Source organism: Python bivittatus, unplaced genomic scaffold, assembly GCF_059951505.1.
Source record: "Python bivittatus isolate LINGU-HERP-01145 unplaced genomic scaffold, Pbiv_v1 ctg000020_np1212, whole genome shotgun sequence".
Classification (NCBI taxonomy): domain Eukaryota; kingdom Metazoa; phylum Chordata; class Lepidosauria; order Squamata; family Pythonidae; genus Python; species Python bivittatus.
This window is the reverse complement of record NW_028277030.1, coordinates 70,300,296-70,322,241: the sequence shown is the minus strand read 5'-3', so window position 1 is coordinate 70,322,241 and position 21,946 is coordinate 70,300,296. Positions and strand designations below refer to the sequence as shown.

General features: G+C 38.5%; 1 protein-coding gene across 1 annotated transcript in view; it reads left to right on the top strand.

Moving 5' to 3' along the window:
• Nucleotides 1-18,123, top strand: part of LOC148217085 (uncharacterized) — a 44,466-nt gene extending 26,343 nt beyond the window's left edge. Inside the window, exon 3 of the mRNA XM_088141064.1 lies at nt 17,823-18,123. Within this exon, the coding sequence (XP_087997190.1) occupies nt 17,823-17,924 (102 nt within the window). The 3' untranslated portion in view covers nt 17,925-18,123. The remainder of the gene's footprint in view (nt 1-17,822) is intronic.
• Nucleotides 18,124-21,946: the final 3,823 nt, after the last annotated feature.

Below are 21,946 nucleotides of genomic sequence, written 5' to 3'. Positions count from 1 at the left end.
GTGGCTTATTCAGCCAACCATGATTAAGCAAACTATTATTTGGTGCAATGTATACATCCAGAATTTGTGGCTTCTGAGATTCAGTCTCCAAGCAGTTTTAACCATATATCATGGGGCCTTGTAGCATTACTCCATTTCAAGAAGTCGTAGACAACTTGCCTTCCAACTTTGATGGTATTAAGGTGACTGGGGAAATTCATGGGGGACAGATGTATCAAGATTCTTATTCTTGAAAATTTAATGTAACTCCAGGGCATCATGTTTCCAAATACCAGTTCCTTTTTTTTTAATATAGTAATTTTATTAAAAATTACAGTTGCAGCAATAAAAACTAATACAAACTAAAAAGAAAAAAAGAAAAAGAAAAAAATAGAAGGTGCAGATAAAAAAATAGAAAAATAGAAAAGAAAGAAAACATAAGAATATTGTAAAGAAAAAGAAAAGAACTATATAAAGAAGTGACTTCCCCCACAAGTAGAGACAATTTTAGTAACTTATCACCTTCTCTTAAAATACAACAAATGATCTTTTCTTCCCATATCCCATCTCTTACCTATAGACAAATCCATAAAGCCTTGTCATTTCAGTCAGCAAAAGTTCATTAAGGGTTACCAGAGATAACAACATATTTATTTTAACCTTAATCATATAAGCCAACTTTATATTCCTTCCTTTAGCTTCTAACAATCTTGATCTTTAGTCCCATCAAATAATGTTGTAGAACTTGATTTCTTTTCATGTTTTCTTTGTCCCTTCTTACAAAATTCTTCAAAGGTTTAAAAAGCCTCTTTTTTAAATCCAATAGAGGAAAATTATCCAGGTCACTCTCTTAGTTCATATCCCTTTTAATTATTAAGACATCAACCGGTTTCTTTTGTACGTCCATGTTGGCTGGGGAATTTTGGGAGTTGAAGTCCACACATCTCCAAGCTGCCAAGGTTGAGAAACACTGCTCTAGAGGATCCTGTGTTGAGCAGTGGGTTGAACCAGATGAGCGATAAAGTCCCTTTTCCAACTGTATGACTCCATACGTAGACTTCCCTGGCAACATGTCCCATTCAGCTCAGTGAAACTTACTTCTAAGAAGATGTGCATAGGACTGTTCTATAGTTATAGCAATCTTATTATAGCAATAGGATGCAAAGGATCAGCGGGCATTACTTGTAATGATTAATATCCAATTGCACTTGCTTTTTTCTGTATGTGCATTCTGGAGTCCAAATTCAGCTTTCTCAGACAGCAGAAGTTCACCCTGTGAAAAAGTCATCAAGTAAAGTGCTGAATAGACAAATCTCCAGACAGTGTTGTGAGACTTTGTTTGGGCTTGGGTGGGGAGCCTGACAACAAATTAATGCCATGGGAGGAGAAGAAAGAGCAGGAGATGATAAAAATGTGTAGTCATAACATCTAATTATTCTTCAGAAGCTCAGCACTAATAATAACTTTTCTTTCTAATATGGAAGTTTACAAAATTAATTAAAGAAAAAGTCAGTTGTGTAACTTATTATGCAAACAGCAAATGTAGGCATTCTTGTGCAAGTTATACAAAAGCACTGCAATACAGGTAGTCCTTGACTTACAACCATTCATTTAATGACCATTCAAAGTTACAACAGCACTGAAAAAAGTGACTGACGACCAATCCTTGCACTTATGACTGTCGCAGCATCGCTGTGGTCATGTGATCAAAATTCGGGCACTTGGCAACTGGCATGAATTTATCACAGTTGCAGCAACCCGGGGTCACGTGATTGCCATTTGCAACTTCCTAACTGACTTCTGACAAGCAAAGTCAGTAGGGGAAGCCAGATTCACTTAATAACTATGTGATTTGCTTAACAACTACGGTGATTTGCTTAATGACTGTGGCAAAAAAGGTCATAAAATTGGATGCACTTAACAACTATATCGCTTAGTGACTGAAGTTCTGGTTCCAATGATGGTCATAAGTCAAGGTCTACCTGTAACTGGTTTTCATTATGCTTGTATGCTCATGGAAAAGTTTTAGCATATGTGATTTGCTCCTCAGATTTTTTTCCCTTTACCTTAGACACCAAAGAGGGATTGAGTTAGCAGAAGGATGTACAAAGCAGAAATGACACTTTATAATCTTGCCACATTTTCAAAAGGTCACTTAAGACAACTGTACAAATACACATTTTTAAAGCACATACAGTTTGCTTATGGAAAATCAGCAGGCAAGGATGAAGAGAGAATCTTGACACATAGGGATGGAAAATTAAGCTAAAGTTTCAGGCATTCTTTAGGCATTCATCGAGGGGCATAGAAGCTGGTATCTCAAAGTGCAGATTCACATTACTGGAGTGTATTTGTGGGTTCAGTCAACTATGCATCTACTGCTATCTGATCAGCACCTTGCAGGCAGATCCAATTCTGATCAGAAGGTAAATTCCATATAATCAACTCTGTGTGTCCATGTGTAAGTGTTTACACTTCAGAGGAGACCAATTGAATGCAAAGATTAAGTAGTCAGTCCTGCTGAGAAGTTTGGGAGAGACTCATGCTTAGCCATATGGTAGGAGCCATGTGGAAGTTATGTGTATCATGCAGGGACTTCTCTGTTATGTAATAGATTACCCAATGAGGCAAAAATGGTCCCCACTCTTGGGGCCACTGGAAAGCTATAAAGATCTAGCTTTTCTGGAGAGCCCTTCATAATTGATTCTGGAGCCATCCACAGATGTTTTAGCTTTTATCATAATTATATATAGCTTGTTTTTATATGTCTGTATTGTTATTGTTGTATTTATTATATGCATTGTAAACTGCCTAGAGTCCAGTTGGATTGAAATGGCGTATATATTTCATAAATAAATAAATAAATGATGCCACCATACAAATGACACAAACACAACTTGTGTCAGTCATGTTGTAATGCAAATGACCTAAAGGAAGTAATTTGTATCATTTGTGCAGTGATATCATGATGTTGTTGTTTGTTTTTGTATGTCACCGTAGTCCCATAATAGACTCCTGATCTGTCTGTCTGTCTGTCTGTCTGTCTGTCTGTCTGTCTATCTATCTATCTATCTATCTATCTATCTATCTATCTATCTATCTATCTATCTATCTATCAATCAACATTGTATTTGCAACCAACCAGACCCTCAGCAGTTTATAGTATTTAGGAGCATAAAACAAGAACATCCCTATTAAAACATCATTGGCAAGAACTTAAACAATCCAACCCCTCCCCCCCAAAACAAAATATGTAAACATTGGTAAACCATAGACATCCCATCACTCACCATAAGTCCTCTGAAATAGTTTGGCTTTCAATACTTCTAGAAGGTGAGCCAGTTTGGTGTAGTGGTTAAGGTGCTGGCACAGAAAGCAGGAGTTCTAGTCCTGCCTTAGGTGTGAAAAACTGCTGGATGATTTTGGTCCAGTCCCTCTCTCTCAGTCCTACTCACCTCATAGGGTTGTTGTGGGGAAAATAGGCAGAAGTATTAGGTAAGCCTTGAGTTATATATAAAAATGCAAGATAAAAATATAGTAATAATAATAACAGCAGCAGCAGCAGCAGCAACATGATTTCCAAGGAGAGGCTATTCCATAACATAGGCATTGTATCTGAAAAGCAGTACTTCTGAGACAATTTTGGGGAAATGGGGGATCACCAGCAATTTCTCCCAGGATACACAGGTCAGGCAGGTTGATTCTGGTTGGAGAAGGTTGTCCTTGGGAGCACCTGAATGCCAAGCTTGAGAGGCTTGTGACCTCCTGCAGATAGCCATGGGCTTATGCACTTTTCAGGGTTCCTCTCAGAGCATTAACGAAGGCATACTAGAGATGCTCTCTTTTTGTCAGATATCTCAATCTTCACTGCTATATGTGAATATCAGTAATGTTGGTATGCTAAATTTATATTGTTTTCTCTTAGGACTCCTAATTGTGCCCTAAAACAGTATGCACATTTGAAATGGAGACATGAGTGAAAATGTCAGGACAATGTTGCAGAAATCTTATTTATGCTATCCTAGCCTCCTGGACACCTGCTATGTCATCTTTAGTTTAACCCTAAAATGCTGGTCTGGGAGCATGGGATTGATGCGGATGGATGGAGGGATGGACAGACAGGCATGCTACACAGAATTTTGGAAGGTAAAACAGGCAGCTGTAGGTCAGTAAGGAAATACTGATTCACATTCGATTGACAAATGTTGACCAAGCTAAGGAATATTGCATGATTTTTTTTTTATTCATTTGACTTCTGAGTTTACATGAACCTAGTCAATGAAAGCTATGGTGTCTACTTAATTCTGCGCTTTGTTTTGGCATATTTCAAAACAAAGTAAATTATGCATTATTATATAATAGAGGCTACTGTGAGTAACCTAACTTTGAAAGAGCTAGCAAAACAAGTTTGAAGACCAGTTTTTCATTTAGCTTAAGATGGATAATGTTTTCCTTCTCTAACAACTGGTTATACAACTCTTAGATTAGCATAAGCCCTTCAGGAAGACTTTCTTAGCCAAAATTAACTGTCTTATTTGTTTGTTTGTTAGCTCACCCTAGAAATGTGATTAGCAAAATTATAGCAGTTTGATATGCTTATACCAAGAGAGAGAGAAAGGCAAACTCCTGGTTTTAGTGTTTCAGAAAAAATGACTGAAAAACTTCAATAATGAGCTCTAAATATTTTCTCCATAGATTCAAAAATTGTTTTATTAACTGCTGCAGAAACTTCTTTCCCTTCCTTCCTTCCTTCCTTCCTTCCTTCCTTCCTTCCTTCCTTCCTTCCTTCCTTCCTTCCTTCCTTCCTTCCTTCCTTCCTTTCCTTTCCTTTTTTTAAGGTTTTAATAGCTTATTAATGTACACAGTTACAAGAAAGTAGGCCCCATTTTGTTCAGGGGTAGCTGTTCCCTACTAAATTAAGACTGCATCCAAAGTTGGCTCAACCTGGTCACAAAATTAATGTCATTCAAAAAGAGTTTGAATAATTACATGCTAGCATTCTTTAACTTAGTCAAAAGTTGCCTAAGAAATGTGGGATTAAATATCCTCCCATTGCTCCAGAACTGTTGCTGTGTGTTTCGAGGCTGTTTGTGACATCATAGGCTATAATCCAGTTGTTGTTATAAGAAACAAAATGGGGACATCTCTATTCAGTGCACTGCTTTGAGTTTTTAATGATGGGGGTATGGGGAGGTTGAGGGAACAGTTTTTTTAAGCTGCCATAAAAAAAATGACATCACATTTAGTTGATGGAAGTTGGTTTTGTAGGCTGTTGGTAAAACGATTTTTAGGATGCTTTAAAGCTATTATAATTTCAAAAGGTTATGCACCCCCCCCCAAAAAAAGTGATGGCAAATTGTACCATCACTATTTGATGCTTTTACACCAAATTTTGGAGTTTCTGATCTCAGGCTACTCCAGGGGATGTACAAATGGGATTCAGAAGCTACGCATGTCCCACTGCCTTCAGATTGCTCCATTCTGTCCTAAAAGAGTAGCTGGATATACATGGGAAAAATAAGTAAATAAATGAATCAATAAAACTCGACATTTGTGCTTTTCTTAAGTAGCATGAGGATATTTTGGTTAGGTCTTGTAAATTTGTGGAAACTGATATTACGGCTTAAGATATAGATACCCTTCAGGCACTAAAAAGCCTGGCAGCTCTTTAACTTTACAGATTTGCACTTTTCTTCCCTCCTTTTCCCTTCTGCCCTAGAAAATGGGTTACATTTTAGCTCTTTTGCTCAGTCCCAGAGTTTAGCTATTTCTTCTGAAAAGTTAACATGCTGTTGGAGAAGCAATTAGAATCTGACATCTTCAGTGTTCTTCACCGTTAAGTCCAACAGCAGCTGGCATACAAAGTGTTATGTTTATCTGACTTGGCAAAAACCTCTAAGTCATCATTTAACTTGGCGGGCCAACACTCTGCAATGGAAAATACAGTTTTGCAGTCACAGCTTCAAGCTATTTCCTAAATAGTCACTTCTCAACAACTTGGCTGACAGTTGATATAAACATTGTGCTAATGTGATTTCAACAGAATCTAGGGCTGATCAAGTCTTTGCCTCTGGGGAGGTATAACGGGGGGAGAATCATGTCCGTATGGTGTTTTGTTTGGACATAGACTGTAATCTAGTATTGCTTCCTCTATGGCAGTCTTCCGTAGTGGACGATTCTGCTCTCAAGTAAGTCTTGAGACCAGAATTCATTGTTCTGTCCTCTTGACCCCTCTTGCATTCATCTCAGTCCCTGATCTGATCACATTGCAAAGTGTGAAACAGAGGCTGAAAGATTCAATAATTGCTAGAAAGATCAAGAGCTTTTACTTACCCCTCTTTGCTTCCTAGACAGAAAATAAACATGAGCCTTTACCTTTATGGAGCCAAGTCTTTAATTCTTAATGACACACAGAACTGCCCATAGGTCATGGTCAACAAGGGGAACATATCTGAAACACCCTGTGGCTCCTTGTCATATAAACTGGGACATTGTTATATTAGGATAATAATTTGGAGATAACAGCTGTTGAGCTCTGATTGCAAAATACTTCTTCCCTTAAAATGTTCTCTCACTGTAAAATAGTTTCTAAGGATAAGAAAAAAAAGCATTAAGATAATTCTGGCAATGTTTGGACTATTGCATATGCTTTTTAAAGGTATGTACTTTTATACACTCAAAAAAGTGAATTAGAAATGTGATAAGCACTTATTTACAAATGTATTTTTATAGAACATAAGTAAGCCTGGTTATATTACCTCATAGTATATAGTGTGGCCCCTAGTATAGGGCCTTCATATATGAATGCCTTCATCCATGTATGTTTGCTTCCCATTATGTGCACTAGGTTACAGGTAGACCTTGGTTAACAATCACTTGTTCAGTGACCATTTGAAGTTACAATAGCACTGAATGACTGGTACTTATGACTGGTCCTTGAAGTTGCAGCCGTTGCAGCACCCCTGTGGTCACGTGATTGCGATTCAAGCGCTTGGCAAATGGATCACACTTATGATGGTTGCAGTGTCCCATGGTCATGTGATCACCATTTGTGACCTTCCTTGCCAGTTTCCCACAAGCAAAGTCAATAGGGAAGCCAGCAGGTAAGGTCACAAGTCACTCCTACTCCCATCACTTTTTTTCCCAAGGAGTCCTGCTACAGAGTATGAGATCCTAGGGATCTCATACTCTGTAGCATGCACCCACCTGCAGCACCTTTCTGCCTGCACTCCATAGGGTATTCATGCACGCATGGCTGCCCTCACACTGCACTGCAGCACCCCCCACAGCCACAGTTGCACTGGGCCACAGCACCTTACCCCTGCTCACACGTACTTGTGCCTCCCCACAGCATTCCCCAGCCTGGCCATGTTTGCGCTGGGCTGCAGTGTCCACCCCCACTCACCCCCACTCCTCAGCAGTCATCTGCCCCGCCAGCCTGCTTGCGAGCTGCCTAAGGAAAGGCTTGTCGTGACCAGGACTTGCTTCCCCATTGACTTCGCTTGTTGGAAGCCAGCAGGAAGTTGCAAGTCCTAGTCATGTGAGGTCCTCACTTAATGACCCGTGATCCTCACTTAACAACAGCAACGGGGACTCCCGGGATTGCCCTCGCTAAGCAATGCAATCACATGACATCACGCTTTATGACTGCATCACTTAGCGATGGAGATTCCGGTCCCAGTTACTGTTGTTAAGTGAGTCCTACCATAGCTAAGAATTGTTCTTTCTTTATTTAAAATATTTCTATTGCTCTTTTTCACAAGGCACAGATAAAATTAAAATGCATTTAAAACGAATCCTTGAAATATTCAGATTAAGCTCGTAACAGAAACCTTCTCAGAGCTAAAGCCCATGCTTTCTTGCAGCTCACCAAAGACTTTCCAGAAGAAAATGGACTCTACAGAGGCATTTAATGTTGGTCTTACCATTTTCTTGGGATTTTATAAAAACAGAGAAAACACTGAGGAAGCACTCCTTTTTGTCCTTCATAATTTAGATGATAAAAAACAGAATCTGAATTAAAATCTCAAGACTAGACTCAAATAAGGAGGAGTCCTTGGTACCAGGCTACAAGATTCTGTAGCTCTGGTACTCAACATCAGTTTTTGGTTGTGAATCATCTTCAAGGGCAGTCCTATGCAGGTACATTGTAGTAGTGAATCCTGGATATAACACAGTTAAATAACTGTTGAAACAACATCTTGGTTTTTCCCAAACTGTAAAGGCTAAAATGACTTTTTATTTTCTTTGTTTGCACAGTTGAAGTAATTGGGGGCAGAAGAATCAGCTGGGAAAGCAAGGTGTTCATTCTGAGGTTTAAATTTAAACAAAGTATATACCTTCATGCCTTTATAATGGATGGACATGTTATTGAGGACAATATTTGTGTGTCTGAACTGTAGAGCACAAAAGAGTTATCAAATGGGGAATGGCAAAGGACAGCCTGCAAACAGACTAAAATTATGTGAGATTCTGATCAACAACACAAAACTGTACAGTACACAGCTGCTACTCCTCCTCTCTGCAAATAGTAGAACAAATGACACACTAAGGGGAGTTTATAAATCTGTTGCGTGACTCAAACTGGAGACATGATAGGTCAGTCACCTATTATGTAAATAAGCCCGGACTGAACCCAGCCATTTATAAGCCAGTTCTGAATTGGCTAAGTGGTGCAGAATCATCCTACAGCAAATCCTACTGGTATAAATGTGACTGTTACTTCTTTCCAAGTGGAAAAGTAAAGAGAACACTGATCTGGATAGGCATACGTAAGCTTAAGCTAGTAAGGACCATTGATTGCTTACAGTGAGACTGACTTTAGATAGCCAGACCAGAGATACCACTACTGCAACAAATGTCTAGAAATATTTCAGATATAATTTCATATATCTGTATGACAGTAAGGACACTTACAGCATAATGTCTTTTTAACAGTGGATTTATTACATCAAAATAGCTACCCTGTCTCTTACTTTACCATACACACTTACTGTTTCAAATGCATCAAGAAACGCATTTCTAATTAAAATTACAGAAGACTTTTGCCAGATGGAATGTATGTCTGGTCTGAAGACACATTGTAGAAGGTTTTTGGTTATCAGGATAAACATTGTTATATAACATTATATTACATTAATATGGAATCTTTTAAATTCTGCTTTCACATATTTCTCAAAAACAATATTTCCGCAAGTATCAAAGTGTTCTCCATCAGTATTTTTCAGTCATTTTGAGAAATTACTATGCAGGAATCTGTGGCAAACTGGTTTGCAAGTTGCAAAATTAAAGAGATTTTATTCTTCCCCACATCACTGAGAGCTTTACTTTGATAGTGCTGCCTAGAGCTGATCCAAAGGACAATTATTGATCAGGATCTCAGAAAGTTAGTAGATATAGGGATGAACTCCCAGCTGCTGTTTTTCTTTTCCCCTAATTGGGGGATGCTAAATCCCAGGATTTTAAATTACCATTTGAAAAAAAATGACTTAGTATGTTCCAAGCATACCTGTTTAAGTGAATACTTTATGCTAATATGTTAAACAGAAATTTATTATAAAATCTTTACAATTTACAAATGTAATAGTGGATTTCTTGGGAACTCATTATTTACAAGGTCTCTGTTTCCATAGGCGAACCATGATTAATTGAATAAAGCTGCTTTCATTATATGGCATATTCTGTTAATTTTATTAGATTACTCTAACCCAGAGAGTCTAACTCGATTATTTCAAAGCTATTGTTTCTTCATGTCTCTTTTTAAAATTCTGGCACATTGAATTATATTCTTTCTATTTTGTTAGTTAGCTCTTGTGATTGAACACTCAATGAAGATGTTAAAAGGTATGTTGTTATATTGTTGCAATCATCAAAAAGCATGAAAATACAACACAGTTTGAAGAGTTTATTTGCAATATTGCATACAAGTAGAATTTTTTGTATCCTTCATTAACACTTTTTAACATAAAGAAAATCTGTTGCCCATATTCCTGATATACAGTCACATAAATTTAGATATAATTGAAATCTGTTGGGTTTACCATGCTTATTTCTATGTTCGATTGTAATTATTATAGTTAGGAAAAATTAAAGAAATCAACAGTTATCGAACTGTAAACATGGTGAATCCTCGGCATCAATACAATGGCTAACTTATTTCTCACATTTCAATTATATTAATCCATTTTACTGAAATGTTAACCAATACCCACATCAGGAGGGATTTTCTACAACTTTTTGAATCACTGAGCTGAAAAGATAGAAAAATCACCTATTCATATCTTGTTCTCTTTCCTGATTTGTTCCCAAAATATGTCTGGTCCATGTAGGAATATATGCAATAAAGAAATATGGCTGGTCCAAAACTATTAAGGCCTTTAAAGGTAAAAATACCGTAATTTTCCGACTATAAGACGATACTTTTTTCTAAAATCCTTACCCTAAAAACTGAAGAGCGTCTTATTCAAGGAAGTCAGCCGAGAATCGCGCGGTTCCAAACTGCCCATACTTTGTTTCTGCAGAGAGGCTTCCTCCTGTTGCTAGCCTCCAATCATGAGTGAAATAGCTTGTCTCCCAAACAGACTTCCTCCAATCACGAGCCTGATGTAACTGACGTCAGCTGATGCTGAACAAACCAATTAGAGGAAGGCTGATTGCAGAGACAAGCTATCTGCAGTTTCACTCGTGCTTGAATGTAATCAGTTAAGCAAAAGAGCCTGGAAATAGAGCTGCAGAGAGACGGTTTGGACCTCCTCCCACCGAGTGTATCAGGTCAATGTTAACTAATTACTAAATAAAAATGTGTTCTGCACTATCTTTAAAATATTGATTTTTTAAATTTTGGGCTGGAAAAGTGGGGGTCGTCTTGTACATGGGGGCATCTTATTGTCGGAAAAATACGGTAAACCCTTTGGTTTGGGTTGAGAATAAAATTGGGACAGATGTCAAAACACTACTGTATTTTTTCAAATTATCAACTCCCTGTTGACAGCCTTGCAACCATATTTGGAAATAACTAAAATTACCAAACTGTTTTTAAAAGTGATATGATGTACTGAATATTCAGTAATATTCATTACATACCCAAATAAAGACTACCAGAGCATAAGTAATAAAAGGAAGGTTGTCTCCATCCAGGTAGGGTCACAGTTGGTGTGCCAACAGAAACAGATGAAAAATGAAGTATTGAAGCCAGTTGTCCTTTTAATGACAGTGCTTGATCACTTTCAGACTAGAAAGGATCAACTTAAGAAAAGTACCATCCTCTTTAATAAAGATTAAATATTTCTTATCACGGCAGATGAGCCAACCACTAACAGTACTTCCATATGGTTTGGATTGAACTCCAGTCGATGACCGTGTTCAGGCATTTGTTTGCAGGGATTTGAATAAAAGAGAAAGAGACAGAGAGATAAAAGTTGGGCATACTTGCTAATACATTCAGATGAAAGAGTGAAAGATTATCACTCTTTGCCGTTTTGTGTAAATATTATACAGCACTGAGAACAGATCAAAACTCTGCAGTATTTTCTGAGATTGGCCATCCAAGCTGAAGCAGATATACTGTATGGATGAGCAGCATTCTAAATTCTAACTCAGACTGTCCAGATGGATGGTCTGGATAGTATCATGAAAAACCAGGGAGTGGCCTGCTTGCTTACATTTCCATTGCTCTACTCTTGACCAGTGTGATTCCCAAGACCATCAAGGCAAATTCCAGTCCAAAGCAGGGCTAAAGCAAGATTGAAATGGGAAATCAGTTTTATTCAAGAGCTGGCCAGAGCTGGTGTGCAGTATGTATAGAAAACCTGTGTGTTCAAAATATTGCAAGTAGTTCATTTCAACTGTTGTAAGCAAAGCCAAGTAAATTAGTGCCAAAACGTCTTCTGCTATGGAAGAAATAATGCCTTAAGAAAAGGAAAGGACAACTACATATGAAAAGAGGGGGGGGGGGAATGCACTGATTGATTTTGAGTGAGAGATACATGAAATTATGCTGTTGAAAGAAAGTTGTCAAACTCCATAGTGCATTGTTTAAATTTCCAGAAGGATAATGAACCTTTTTGTTCCAAGTTCAACTCATGATTAAGCAACTTTGTGGAGGTCAGACAGACTCTGCATGCGCCTGGATGAAAAATAGCATTTGGGGAATACATAGGTGAAAAATATACATGGTAAATAAAATAAATTCACATAGAGCTAGCCCTATAGTTTAAAAATAAGCTGTGAGTTTAGCTACAAATTAATTGAATTATCAAGGTGCATGTAAAGCTCACTAAATTGGATGCTTTCGGAATATTGGACCAGAATGGGCCACTTTAAATTAGATGATTATGTGATATACTATTCATAGTATAAGGCCATATGAAGGAATGGAATGGCACTGATACTCAAAAGAGACATTATTACGTATGTACTCATTTAACCCAATAAATGACTGGATATACGTAGTTATTAGAATTAGTTGACAACCACGAACATCAATTTTATACAATCGTATGCAGCTACTACAGATATAACAGTGGGAGACACTATTTTTATCACAAATTACAAGGAGTACTATATGCAATATCAAAAAAAGGCATAATGCTAGTAATGGGTGATTAGAGTGCAACAACTGGAGAAATGAAGGCACTTGGAAGATATGGATTGGGTAAATCTAATAATGCAGGAGACAGGTTAATAGAGTTTTGTGACAAATAGCTTAGTTTACTGAAATTCCTGCATAAAGACACTTAAAGGCAGACTTTTCACCAGGCCCTCAATGAATAAAAAGCATTAGAATCAAATATAATACGTAATCGAAAAAAATAAAATGGAAAAGTGCAACCCAGTCAGCCAGGACACTTCCAGGTACAGACTGTAGAATAGACCATTACTGGAGTGAAATAAATCGGCTGAACTTGGAAAATTAAACAGACTAGATGTGCCAGCAAGACCTGGATGACTTGGAGAACATATCATCAGGATATAAAATCAATATGAGGAACAGATGAAAAGAGAACCTGTGGAGCAATGGGAAGATATGAGATACAGTGAAAAGCAAAGCAGAAAAGAAATTCCCAAAAGTTCAGCGAGGGAAAGATCCAAGTGGCTTTCTGGAAAAGTTCTTGTGCAAAAACTAAACAGAGCATGAAAGCCTTGGGCAACAGAAATGACATAAAATGACCCAGCACAAACTTCCAGCACAAACAAAAAAGGATGCTTCTTGTTGACAACTGAGAATGTCAACAGAGGGAAACAACAAGAGATGGACAATAAGGGAACATATAGAATCATCACAAAAAAGATATAATGAGGCAAATGAGATTCAAGGAAGATGGAAAGGCTATACTATATGAGTGACAGAGAAAGAAGCTGCTAAATTTTAAGAAATAGACTGGTTCAGAATGGGGAGCAAGTTAGACGTGGATGCATATTGATTCCACATATGTAAAAATTATTACAATATAAGAATGGCAGTATTGGAAAAGGTGGCAGCTGGAATTAAAATTGGACGCCAAAACAGTAACAGTTTGAATAGGGAGATCACACCACTTTGTTAGCCAAAGTGGTTAATATGCTTTAAAATGTAGATATTTCCTTTTTTATTTTATATTCTTCATTTCTTTTACTTACTACAGTAAAACTTCAGTTTAACAGACTACTGTTGGGAATGGGTGTCCATTAAATCCAAATGTCCTGAAATCCAAATTTATGTCATTGATGTTGTTTCTGTAATAATGCAATTGATATTTTTATGTCATTTGTGCAAGTTATGTAAATTGGTGCAAATGATGCAAAATATAATTGACATTATTTCATAAATGACATAAGGTGATACAAATGCTGTCAGTTACATTGATTGTCTGGACTGTTTTAGAAACAATGGACTTTGTTGTTTGGGGTTGATCCCTTAAGTGAAATTTGTCCATTGCATCTGAACAGAGGTCCAGAAGATCAAGGCTGTATTGTTATTTCTTATTCCTTATTCCTTTTCTGCATTTGATATAACATTGCTTACCCCCAATAAGAACAGCATTCTGGATATATATTATGAGACTTTTATTATTCTTCATTACCTTGAAAAGGGCCATTACAATAATGCAATTACCTGTATAGCTGAAACAGATCTTTGTACATATGCTGTGAAAAATAATATTCTAATTTGGGGAGAGGAGTATGGTACCTACTTGCTTTATCACATATTAATATTTCTGATATCTGCCAGGCCTACTATAGGTAGCTTAAGAAACTCTGAACAGTTCCCCACTGTCTTTGTAATTGCCCAGCCAGCTGCTATACTAACCCTGGTTGATCATGCAGTCTGAAGCATAGAGGTCCAAAGTTCTTGTACATAATTTCCAGTTTTCCTTTCAAGTTGCCTTGGGCATAATGCTTATGCAGAGAGGATGGAAAACACCTGATTCTACATGTTCTTTTTACCAAAGTATTATGTCCATTTCTCTCTCACACTCACTAGATAAAGATTCTGAGAAACAGTAAGTGTGAAGCTATTGCATTTCCTGTTCTCTTTTTCTGGCACGAAACCTTTCTTGGTTCTCATAATCAAGAGTCAGCTAAGGGCCAGGCCCAAGGTTCCCAACTGACATTTCATTGCCTGACAACGATCATATTATTCCAACAAGCCACATGGCAAAACAGCTGGCTTCTGCATGACTGGGCTGCTGCCATGATGCACTGTTTTTGGTTTTTTTTGATTGCATTGTTATTCTGACTTTCCATCAAAAAGGCACTGATACACATTTTCCTGTAGGTTTTTCTTTGGGTGTGGGGAGGGGGGATTCTATGTACAGTAATTCTTTATGGGGTTTGCTGATGGAGTCCTTAATTGTGAAGTTTGTGGTTAACTGTTTTTATAATTATTGTTATCTGGTTTTGTGAAATAAAACATTTGGCATCTTTTTGTAAATCGCTTTAAGGAAATTTCCAAAAGAAAAGCCACTTTTAAATTTAAAAAGTATTCTATTCTGTACTTTCCTGTATGGTATTATAATGTACTAATAGTGGTAGTGAGCTCATAAAAATTTTCCAGTAAGCATTGTATTCCACTACCTCGATAATCATCAGGTGCCTTATTCTATAGATGAGAATCATTCAGAGAGATCAAGTGCCTGCTTGTACTGTATTGTATTTCTGTTGGTCAAAGGGAATGAACTTGGGAAACTAGAGCCTCTCTTTGCAGTGTCTCATAATACAATAGGCTGCACAGAGTTTTGGAATCCTGATCAACCACAGTCTTGCTAGCATTTTAAAATATTTGATCGGCTTTAGTTGTAATCTGTCCGAGCTTAAGTGTACCAGACAATCACAAAGAAGAAAACACTCAATCATCTGATTATCCAGACTAACTTAATCTAATCTAAACACTGTATCTCTATCTCTACCTCTACCTCTACTTCTACCTCCACATAAGAAATTTAGAAAACACCACTGGGAGTTATCAAAAAGCACACAGGAGTCTATTTGCTGGAGCAAATATGTTTTAAATGACAAAACTGAAGGAGGAAAAGATACATTCCACTGGCTTTGAAGGAGATGGTAATCCATCTGCTCTTCAAGAAGCCATTCTTGGATCCAACAGTACTGGACAATTTTTGTCCAGTTTCCAACCTTCCCTTTTTAGGGAAAGTTGTTGAGAGGGTAATAGGCTAACAGCTTCAATGGGCCCTGCAGGAAGTGGGAGTGGTCTAGCCCTAGATCCCTGAAGTGTGCAGTGCCCCAGAGCTCAACTCTCTCTATTTAACATCCACATGAAGCTGCTGGGTGAAGTCATTAACTGGCACAGGGTAAGGAATCATCTCTGGCCTGAGCTGTACGAGTATGCCATCAAGGTTCTTACCCAGTGCCAGGAGGTGGTGAAGATCTGGATAGTGGAGAACAAGCTGTATCTCAACCCTAGCAAGACTGAATGGTTGTGGGGTTTGGGACTCCCTGAAACTAAAGATTTTCCATCATTAAATAGGGTAGCGCTCCCCTAGACATTTGATGCATGATCTAGGGGTCCTTGTAGACTCTGAAGTCCTGTGTGAGGAGATGGTGCCAGGTATGGCTAAGTGGACCTTTGTACAAATTGATTTTGTGCACCTGTTGTGCCCATTCCTGGATTGGGAGGCCCTGCTTATAGTCCCTCGTGTCTTAGTCACTTCCTGATTGGATCGCTGTATTGCAATATGCTCTACATGATGCTGCCCTTGAAAAATATTGGAAAGCTTCAGCTGGTCCAAAATGCAGCTGCATATGTAGTATTGGGCACATCAAGGTGTGCCCATGTGACGCTACAGCTGCATGAGCTGCACTGGCTTCCAGTATGCTTCCAGGTGCAATTCAAGGAGCTGGTTGCCACCTTTATAGCCCTGCATGGTGCAAGGGCAGGTTACTTGTGGGCCATCTCTTCAATGGTTTCTGCCTACCCGATCAGATCTGGTACAGAGGGTGTGCTCCAGGTCTCTTCTGTAAAACAATGTCATCTAGTGGGACCTGGGAGATGTGCCTTCTCTGTTGTGGTGCCTGATCTATAAAACAGCCTTCCTCCCGAGATCCAGATGGCCCCAACTCTGTTGGCCCTCTGGAAGTCCATGAAGACCTGGCTTTCCCCTGGGTGTCAGCACCAGGTTGGTGGAGTTTGATATGTGTGTTTCGATGTTATGAGTTGGTTCGTGAAATGCCTTGGTTATTGTACCTTGGTTATCACTGAATTGCAGTTTTTTGGTCTTGTTTTACTATATGGATTCTTATGTGTATTTTTTATTAGCTGTCAGAGTTGTTTGTTGATAGGTGGCTGTATAAATTGAAATGAAATGAGTCATTAACTGGGAACCAGGTTTTGGCTCTATTATGTCAAAATCACCACCATCACCAAAGCAAAATCAAAACCTGGATACATCTCACCATTCATAAGGTGATCCCATCCTCACCCACATGAGAGCGCCCAACATAATTCACTGCTATATCTCAGGAGATTCAAAGATCTATTCTCGGTATACACAGGAAGTATGTTGTGACAACTAGCAGCAAATCAAGACCTTCCTCCTGCTTTTAGCTTAGTCAATTATCTGTAACATCACCTAGGAATGTTTTGAACTTAAAAAGTGCTGGGAGGCATAACCTGATTATAGAATCACTCATAAGATTGTGGTTGGTAGCACTAGCAGGATGTGACATTTGTTCAGGATGCATACTTTACATTAGTATTTATAAACATCATATATACTAAAATAGCTTTCTCAATCTGCTGCCCTCTGGATGGTGCATCATCCCCAGCCAGAAAGCTGGGGAAGGCTGTATTATAGGAATTCCTACATCATTGGAGTTTCCTACATGTAAAGCATGGTCATTAGTTAATAACATGGATTTCCCCTCTTTGGGTATACATAGTACATTTTAGGGGTACCAGGATTCCACTCTTCCAGCTCCAGAGATTAGGCTGAACCTTAGGGGAAGTCTGGATAAAGAACTCCATTATCTCTCTTTATTACAGTATTTATTTTGACCACCAATTCATGCTGCCTGGAAGGAAGGAGGGTGGAAGCAGTCTAATTTCTCTATTCATCTGCACAGAGAATTTTAATTAGCCAAAGGGACACCAGTTAGGCAGGTGTAAACAGCCTGACTGGTAAGATTGAAATAAGATTCTTTTCCAATACTGTAAACTTTAAATCAAGCAAGCAAGCAACCATGGGAAAAATACTTCCATATTGGTTGACTAGGTTTATACTTCATGCAGATCTTATTTCCTCCTGTGCTTTTTTTTAAACACCTCCCTGATTCATAGAAGGGGTTTCTAATGTTTTCAGGCCACAACACTCTACAATAAGTTCTATTTTCTTCTTTCTGGTTTATAGATAAAAGAACTCTACAGTAAAGAAGATTTGCTGACTCAACCTGATCAGAGAACTTTCTGGAATACTGATGACTCTGGTAAGGATAGAAAAGCAAATACATAAGCTTCAGAGCACTATCTCCTTCCTACAGAGTCCAGAAATGTATATACTATGTATAGACTGTTACTCCCCCGACCCCGGCAAGTGAATTTGAAAGACAAATCTGTGAACAATGGGTTAATATTTTTTGCTTTTAGGGTTTTATTGTATCTAAGCAATAGATATATCTAAGCACAGCAATATATCTAAGCACAACACATGATCAACCCCCCCCCCTTTGCCCCACAACAACCTTGTGAGGTATGTTATGCTGAGAGAGAGTGACTCACCCAAAGTCAGCCAGAGAGCTGCCATGGCTGAGGAGGGAGTAGAACCTGGAGTTCTCCAACTCCAGTCCAGCACCTTAACCACTGGTTGTCAGGGTTCCTCTGCCTGAGAAAGAACATAAGAAATGCCATGTTGGGATGAACAGAGATCTAACTCATTAGAAATCTACTCTTCTGCTGTGGGCTGCTTGCTGTCCAAAGATTCTTCTTCCCCAGTGATCGGTGGCAGGGTATAACCATAATGATTAGTAACCATTGATAACTAGTATTCATTTATTTGTCTAACCCCCTTTTATATTCTCTGAGTTAGTGATCATAATCACATGTTGCTTATAATGTAAAACCATGATAAATTCTGAATTTGGAGATTATCTTCCATTCTGTTCAGTTTTCATCCTCAGCAGGTAGCCTCACCCGGCTGACCATGCCCTGGGCTTAGTAGCTAAGAAGTGTTGGAGTTGGTTCATACTTAGATGGGAGATCCCCAAGAATACCAGGCTGTAGGCGAGATGGGGAAGTCATAAAAATACCCTGTAAGAAGGCAAGGGAAAACCACAGCATGAATGTGTCTATAAAGCCAGCATGATTCAAGTTTAACTTGATTGGGACCTGACCTTTTGTTCAACTTCCAGAAGGGTAGCCATATTAGTCTTTGGCAACAGGATTAGGTGGCAATGGCCCATTTCATTTCACACTGGACAAACAAGTCATTATCTATGCAAAAGTATAAATAGGCAAAATCTGACCTTGGAAATCAGAGTGTACCCAAATTGGTTGTGGGGGGCGGGGGGGGGGGATTTTCAATTCCTCAGGCTGCTTTGTCTATAATCTCGAAGTGGTGATACTTACTGTACTTGAGAATCTGAATTACAAAAGCAAGTTCCCTGAAACTGTGAAACAGTCAGGCAGGAATTCCTCAGAAGATTTAACACCGCTGATTAAACAAAGATACTTTTTTTTCATCACACTGCGTATGTTAACAGCTATTCAAAACAAGACTACCTATGTCCTTCTTAAATGCCACTTAAAGTTTACTCACTCCTTAAGGCAATTCTGTCTCTCACTTTTCCTCTCCCCATGCCCTGTTTACTGGATTGTGATCCCAAAAGTTTAGGTAATAGTAAATAGATTTGTCTTTAAAATGCCCTGACTCTTTTCTTGCCCTTGTATTAAGGGAGCCCTGGATTTTTATTTTATGAATTTATTTTATACTGTTAATCACCTGGAGTATCCTGTGGGCAGAAAAGCAAAATGGAATTTGTATAAAAATGTAGCTTGGATAATTATTATAGGCTTTGGCTTCTGCAACGTGGATACAGAGAATCTGGACGGAATTTTGGCAAACCTGATGGCAGAGGGAGTCCCATGTCTAGTTGGCAAGCGGTACCAAGTTTTTGGGAAAGCTTACAGCACTTTGTTTTGGGAGATCTGCAAGTGAAAACAGCCCAAGAAAGAGACTGAGAAAATTGTTTGAAGAAAAACCTTCTTAGGCTGAAGAAGCACAATTATTGCTAAAAATAAATTTAGGCAATCTGAGAAAAGTCATTTTTAATTGCCCATTTAGTTTATCGGGTGCTTCTTATCCTATTTTGGCTTTTTTTCCTTTCAAAAGTGCAGCAATTGTTTCAAGGGCTCCAGCGTTTGTCTGTCGATAGGAGCTGAAGGGGGTGGGTTCCTGTGATTTGTATCTAAATGAAAATGCTAACTTTTCTTTACAGTCTTAAGGCTTTGTTCATAAGAGATACCTGTGATCCTTAGGTATCTGACACTTTTTTTTTAATTTGCCCCCAGGGAGATTGTCTTTCACAGGGCAGCTGAAGGGGGAAATAACTCCCTCTAAAAATGAATTAAATTACAGCAGCACAGTAAATCGATATGAAATGGTCCATAGGCCTAGTCTAGTAGGATTTTCTAGTATGATGACTATGGTATTTCTGAACGTATTTAAAATATTGTTAAGGGTATCTTTATTTTTGCATGTTATTATTTTTAGCAGCTTGACTGATTTGAGTAGGAAGGCATTACAGCAATTGATTAATTCCAATAGAAGAGAATATATGTAGCTCAAGGTTGAACTGTGGAGTTTTTGGTGTTCTCTGAGGTTGGTTGCTTGCTTGCAGACGTTTTGATGATGTTACCTAGTTGGGTAATGAAATGTTGGGTAAAGAAAACACCAAGAACTCCATGATTGATTGATTAATTGAAATTAAGTATGACATTAATCTGTCTAATCCCGATACATGCAAATATGTTTTTTGTGTGTATGTGTATTACTAGAACTTGGTTTACTTAACAAATTATCTCTTGAGTAAGAAATTTAGCTATCAAAGTGGGCCTGGACCCATCCACAGCTAAAATCTGAAAGGTTCTACCAGCTCCTAGAGATTACAGAATGAGAACAAGCAGTTTTGTGGTGCAATTTCAATGATTAAATAGCAGATACAAAGCAGATATAGTAATTTGTAGCACTATTTCTATCAAATATGATGTTCATAACAAAGTTTTAGATTTGCTTTTATCCCTGGAATGCAGCTCTTTTGTCCAACGAAACATGAAGATTTAGGGAATCTGGAGTTCAGAATCAACTACCTATTATAGATATAGAAATCAATTGTCATGATTCTTATAATTCTAATATCTTAAGAAAGTGACCCAGTCACATATTTTAGAAATACTTGTATATCTTATTGTATGTATTTAAAATATGTAGGTAGGCAGGTAAATAATCTTTGAATTGCATATCTGAATTCTTTTGATGTCATGTATGACTGAAGTAAGTTGTATAATATACTCTTACTTGATATCCTCACTGTGTCCAGCTAACCTTGGCTGATCTCAAAAAACCAGAGTCAGATCTGAATAGTACTTTGATGAGAGATCACCAAGAAATCCAAGTTACAAACCAGCTGGAAAATAAAAATAGAAAATAAAAAACACCCCAGAAAAACATTCCATACCGTTAACAAGAAAACAACATGAACGTGTCCATGTGTCAGAAAACGACAGACACGGGTTCGGTTGTCCAGTAGACAGAAGTTTTTTTTATTGGGCACGTTTGCAAAGGTGGGTCCCTCCCGCAGCAATGGAGGAACCCCGAAACAAGGTCTGACAGGTTTTTATACCCCCTATCTGTCCTCCCCCTCCTACGAGGGCTTGGCTCACAATCTCACCTTTTTTTACCGCCCCGGAGCGCCGCTAATTAACCGCAAAACTGCAGACATTCCACTTTCCTAATCCAATCAGCGCAATACATATTGCAATACCCACTTGACCCAACAGCCGCCCCCTGCCGTTTCTCTTCACTCTGGTGCGAACGTGCCTCTTGCCTGCAGTCTTTCCTCCCTCCTGCCGTCCCTCTTCACTCTGGTGCGAACGTGCCTTCTGCCCATCCTCCCTCCTGCCGTCCCCCCCAAGGCTGCCCCATGGTGCACAGTGCTCTCCCCTAGCAAACATGGTTCGTTTGAGGCCCTCACTTCTCCCTGCCTTCTCACACATGTAATCACCAAGAGTTATGCTCAACTTGAAAGAGACTCTGCTGTGATTATATAAGCCACCAGATAACAGATTCAGCTTCTGTTTTTCCTGGCAGTCCCTGGGCTCCAGATGAATGTTGTTCCTGAGGCTGCTTGCTAAAATGTGCATTATAGTGATTCCAACCCAACATTGAAGTTAAACACTGACTGAATCCAGTAGTGGACCCTCTTGTTCTTGAGCTATTGATAAACAGTTTCACTCCAAAATGTATTTTTTTCCATTGTT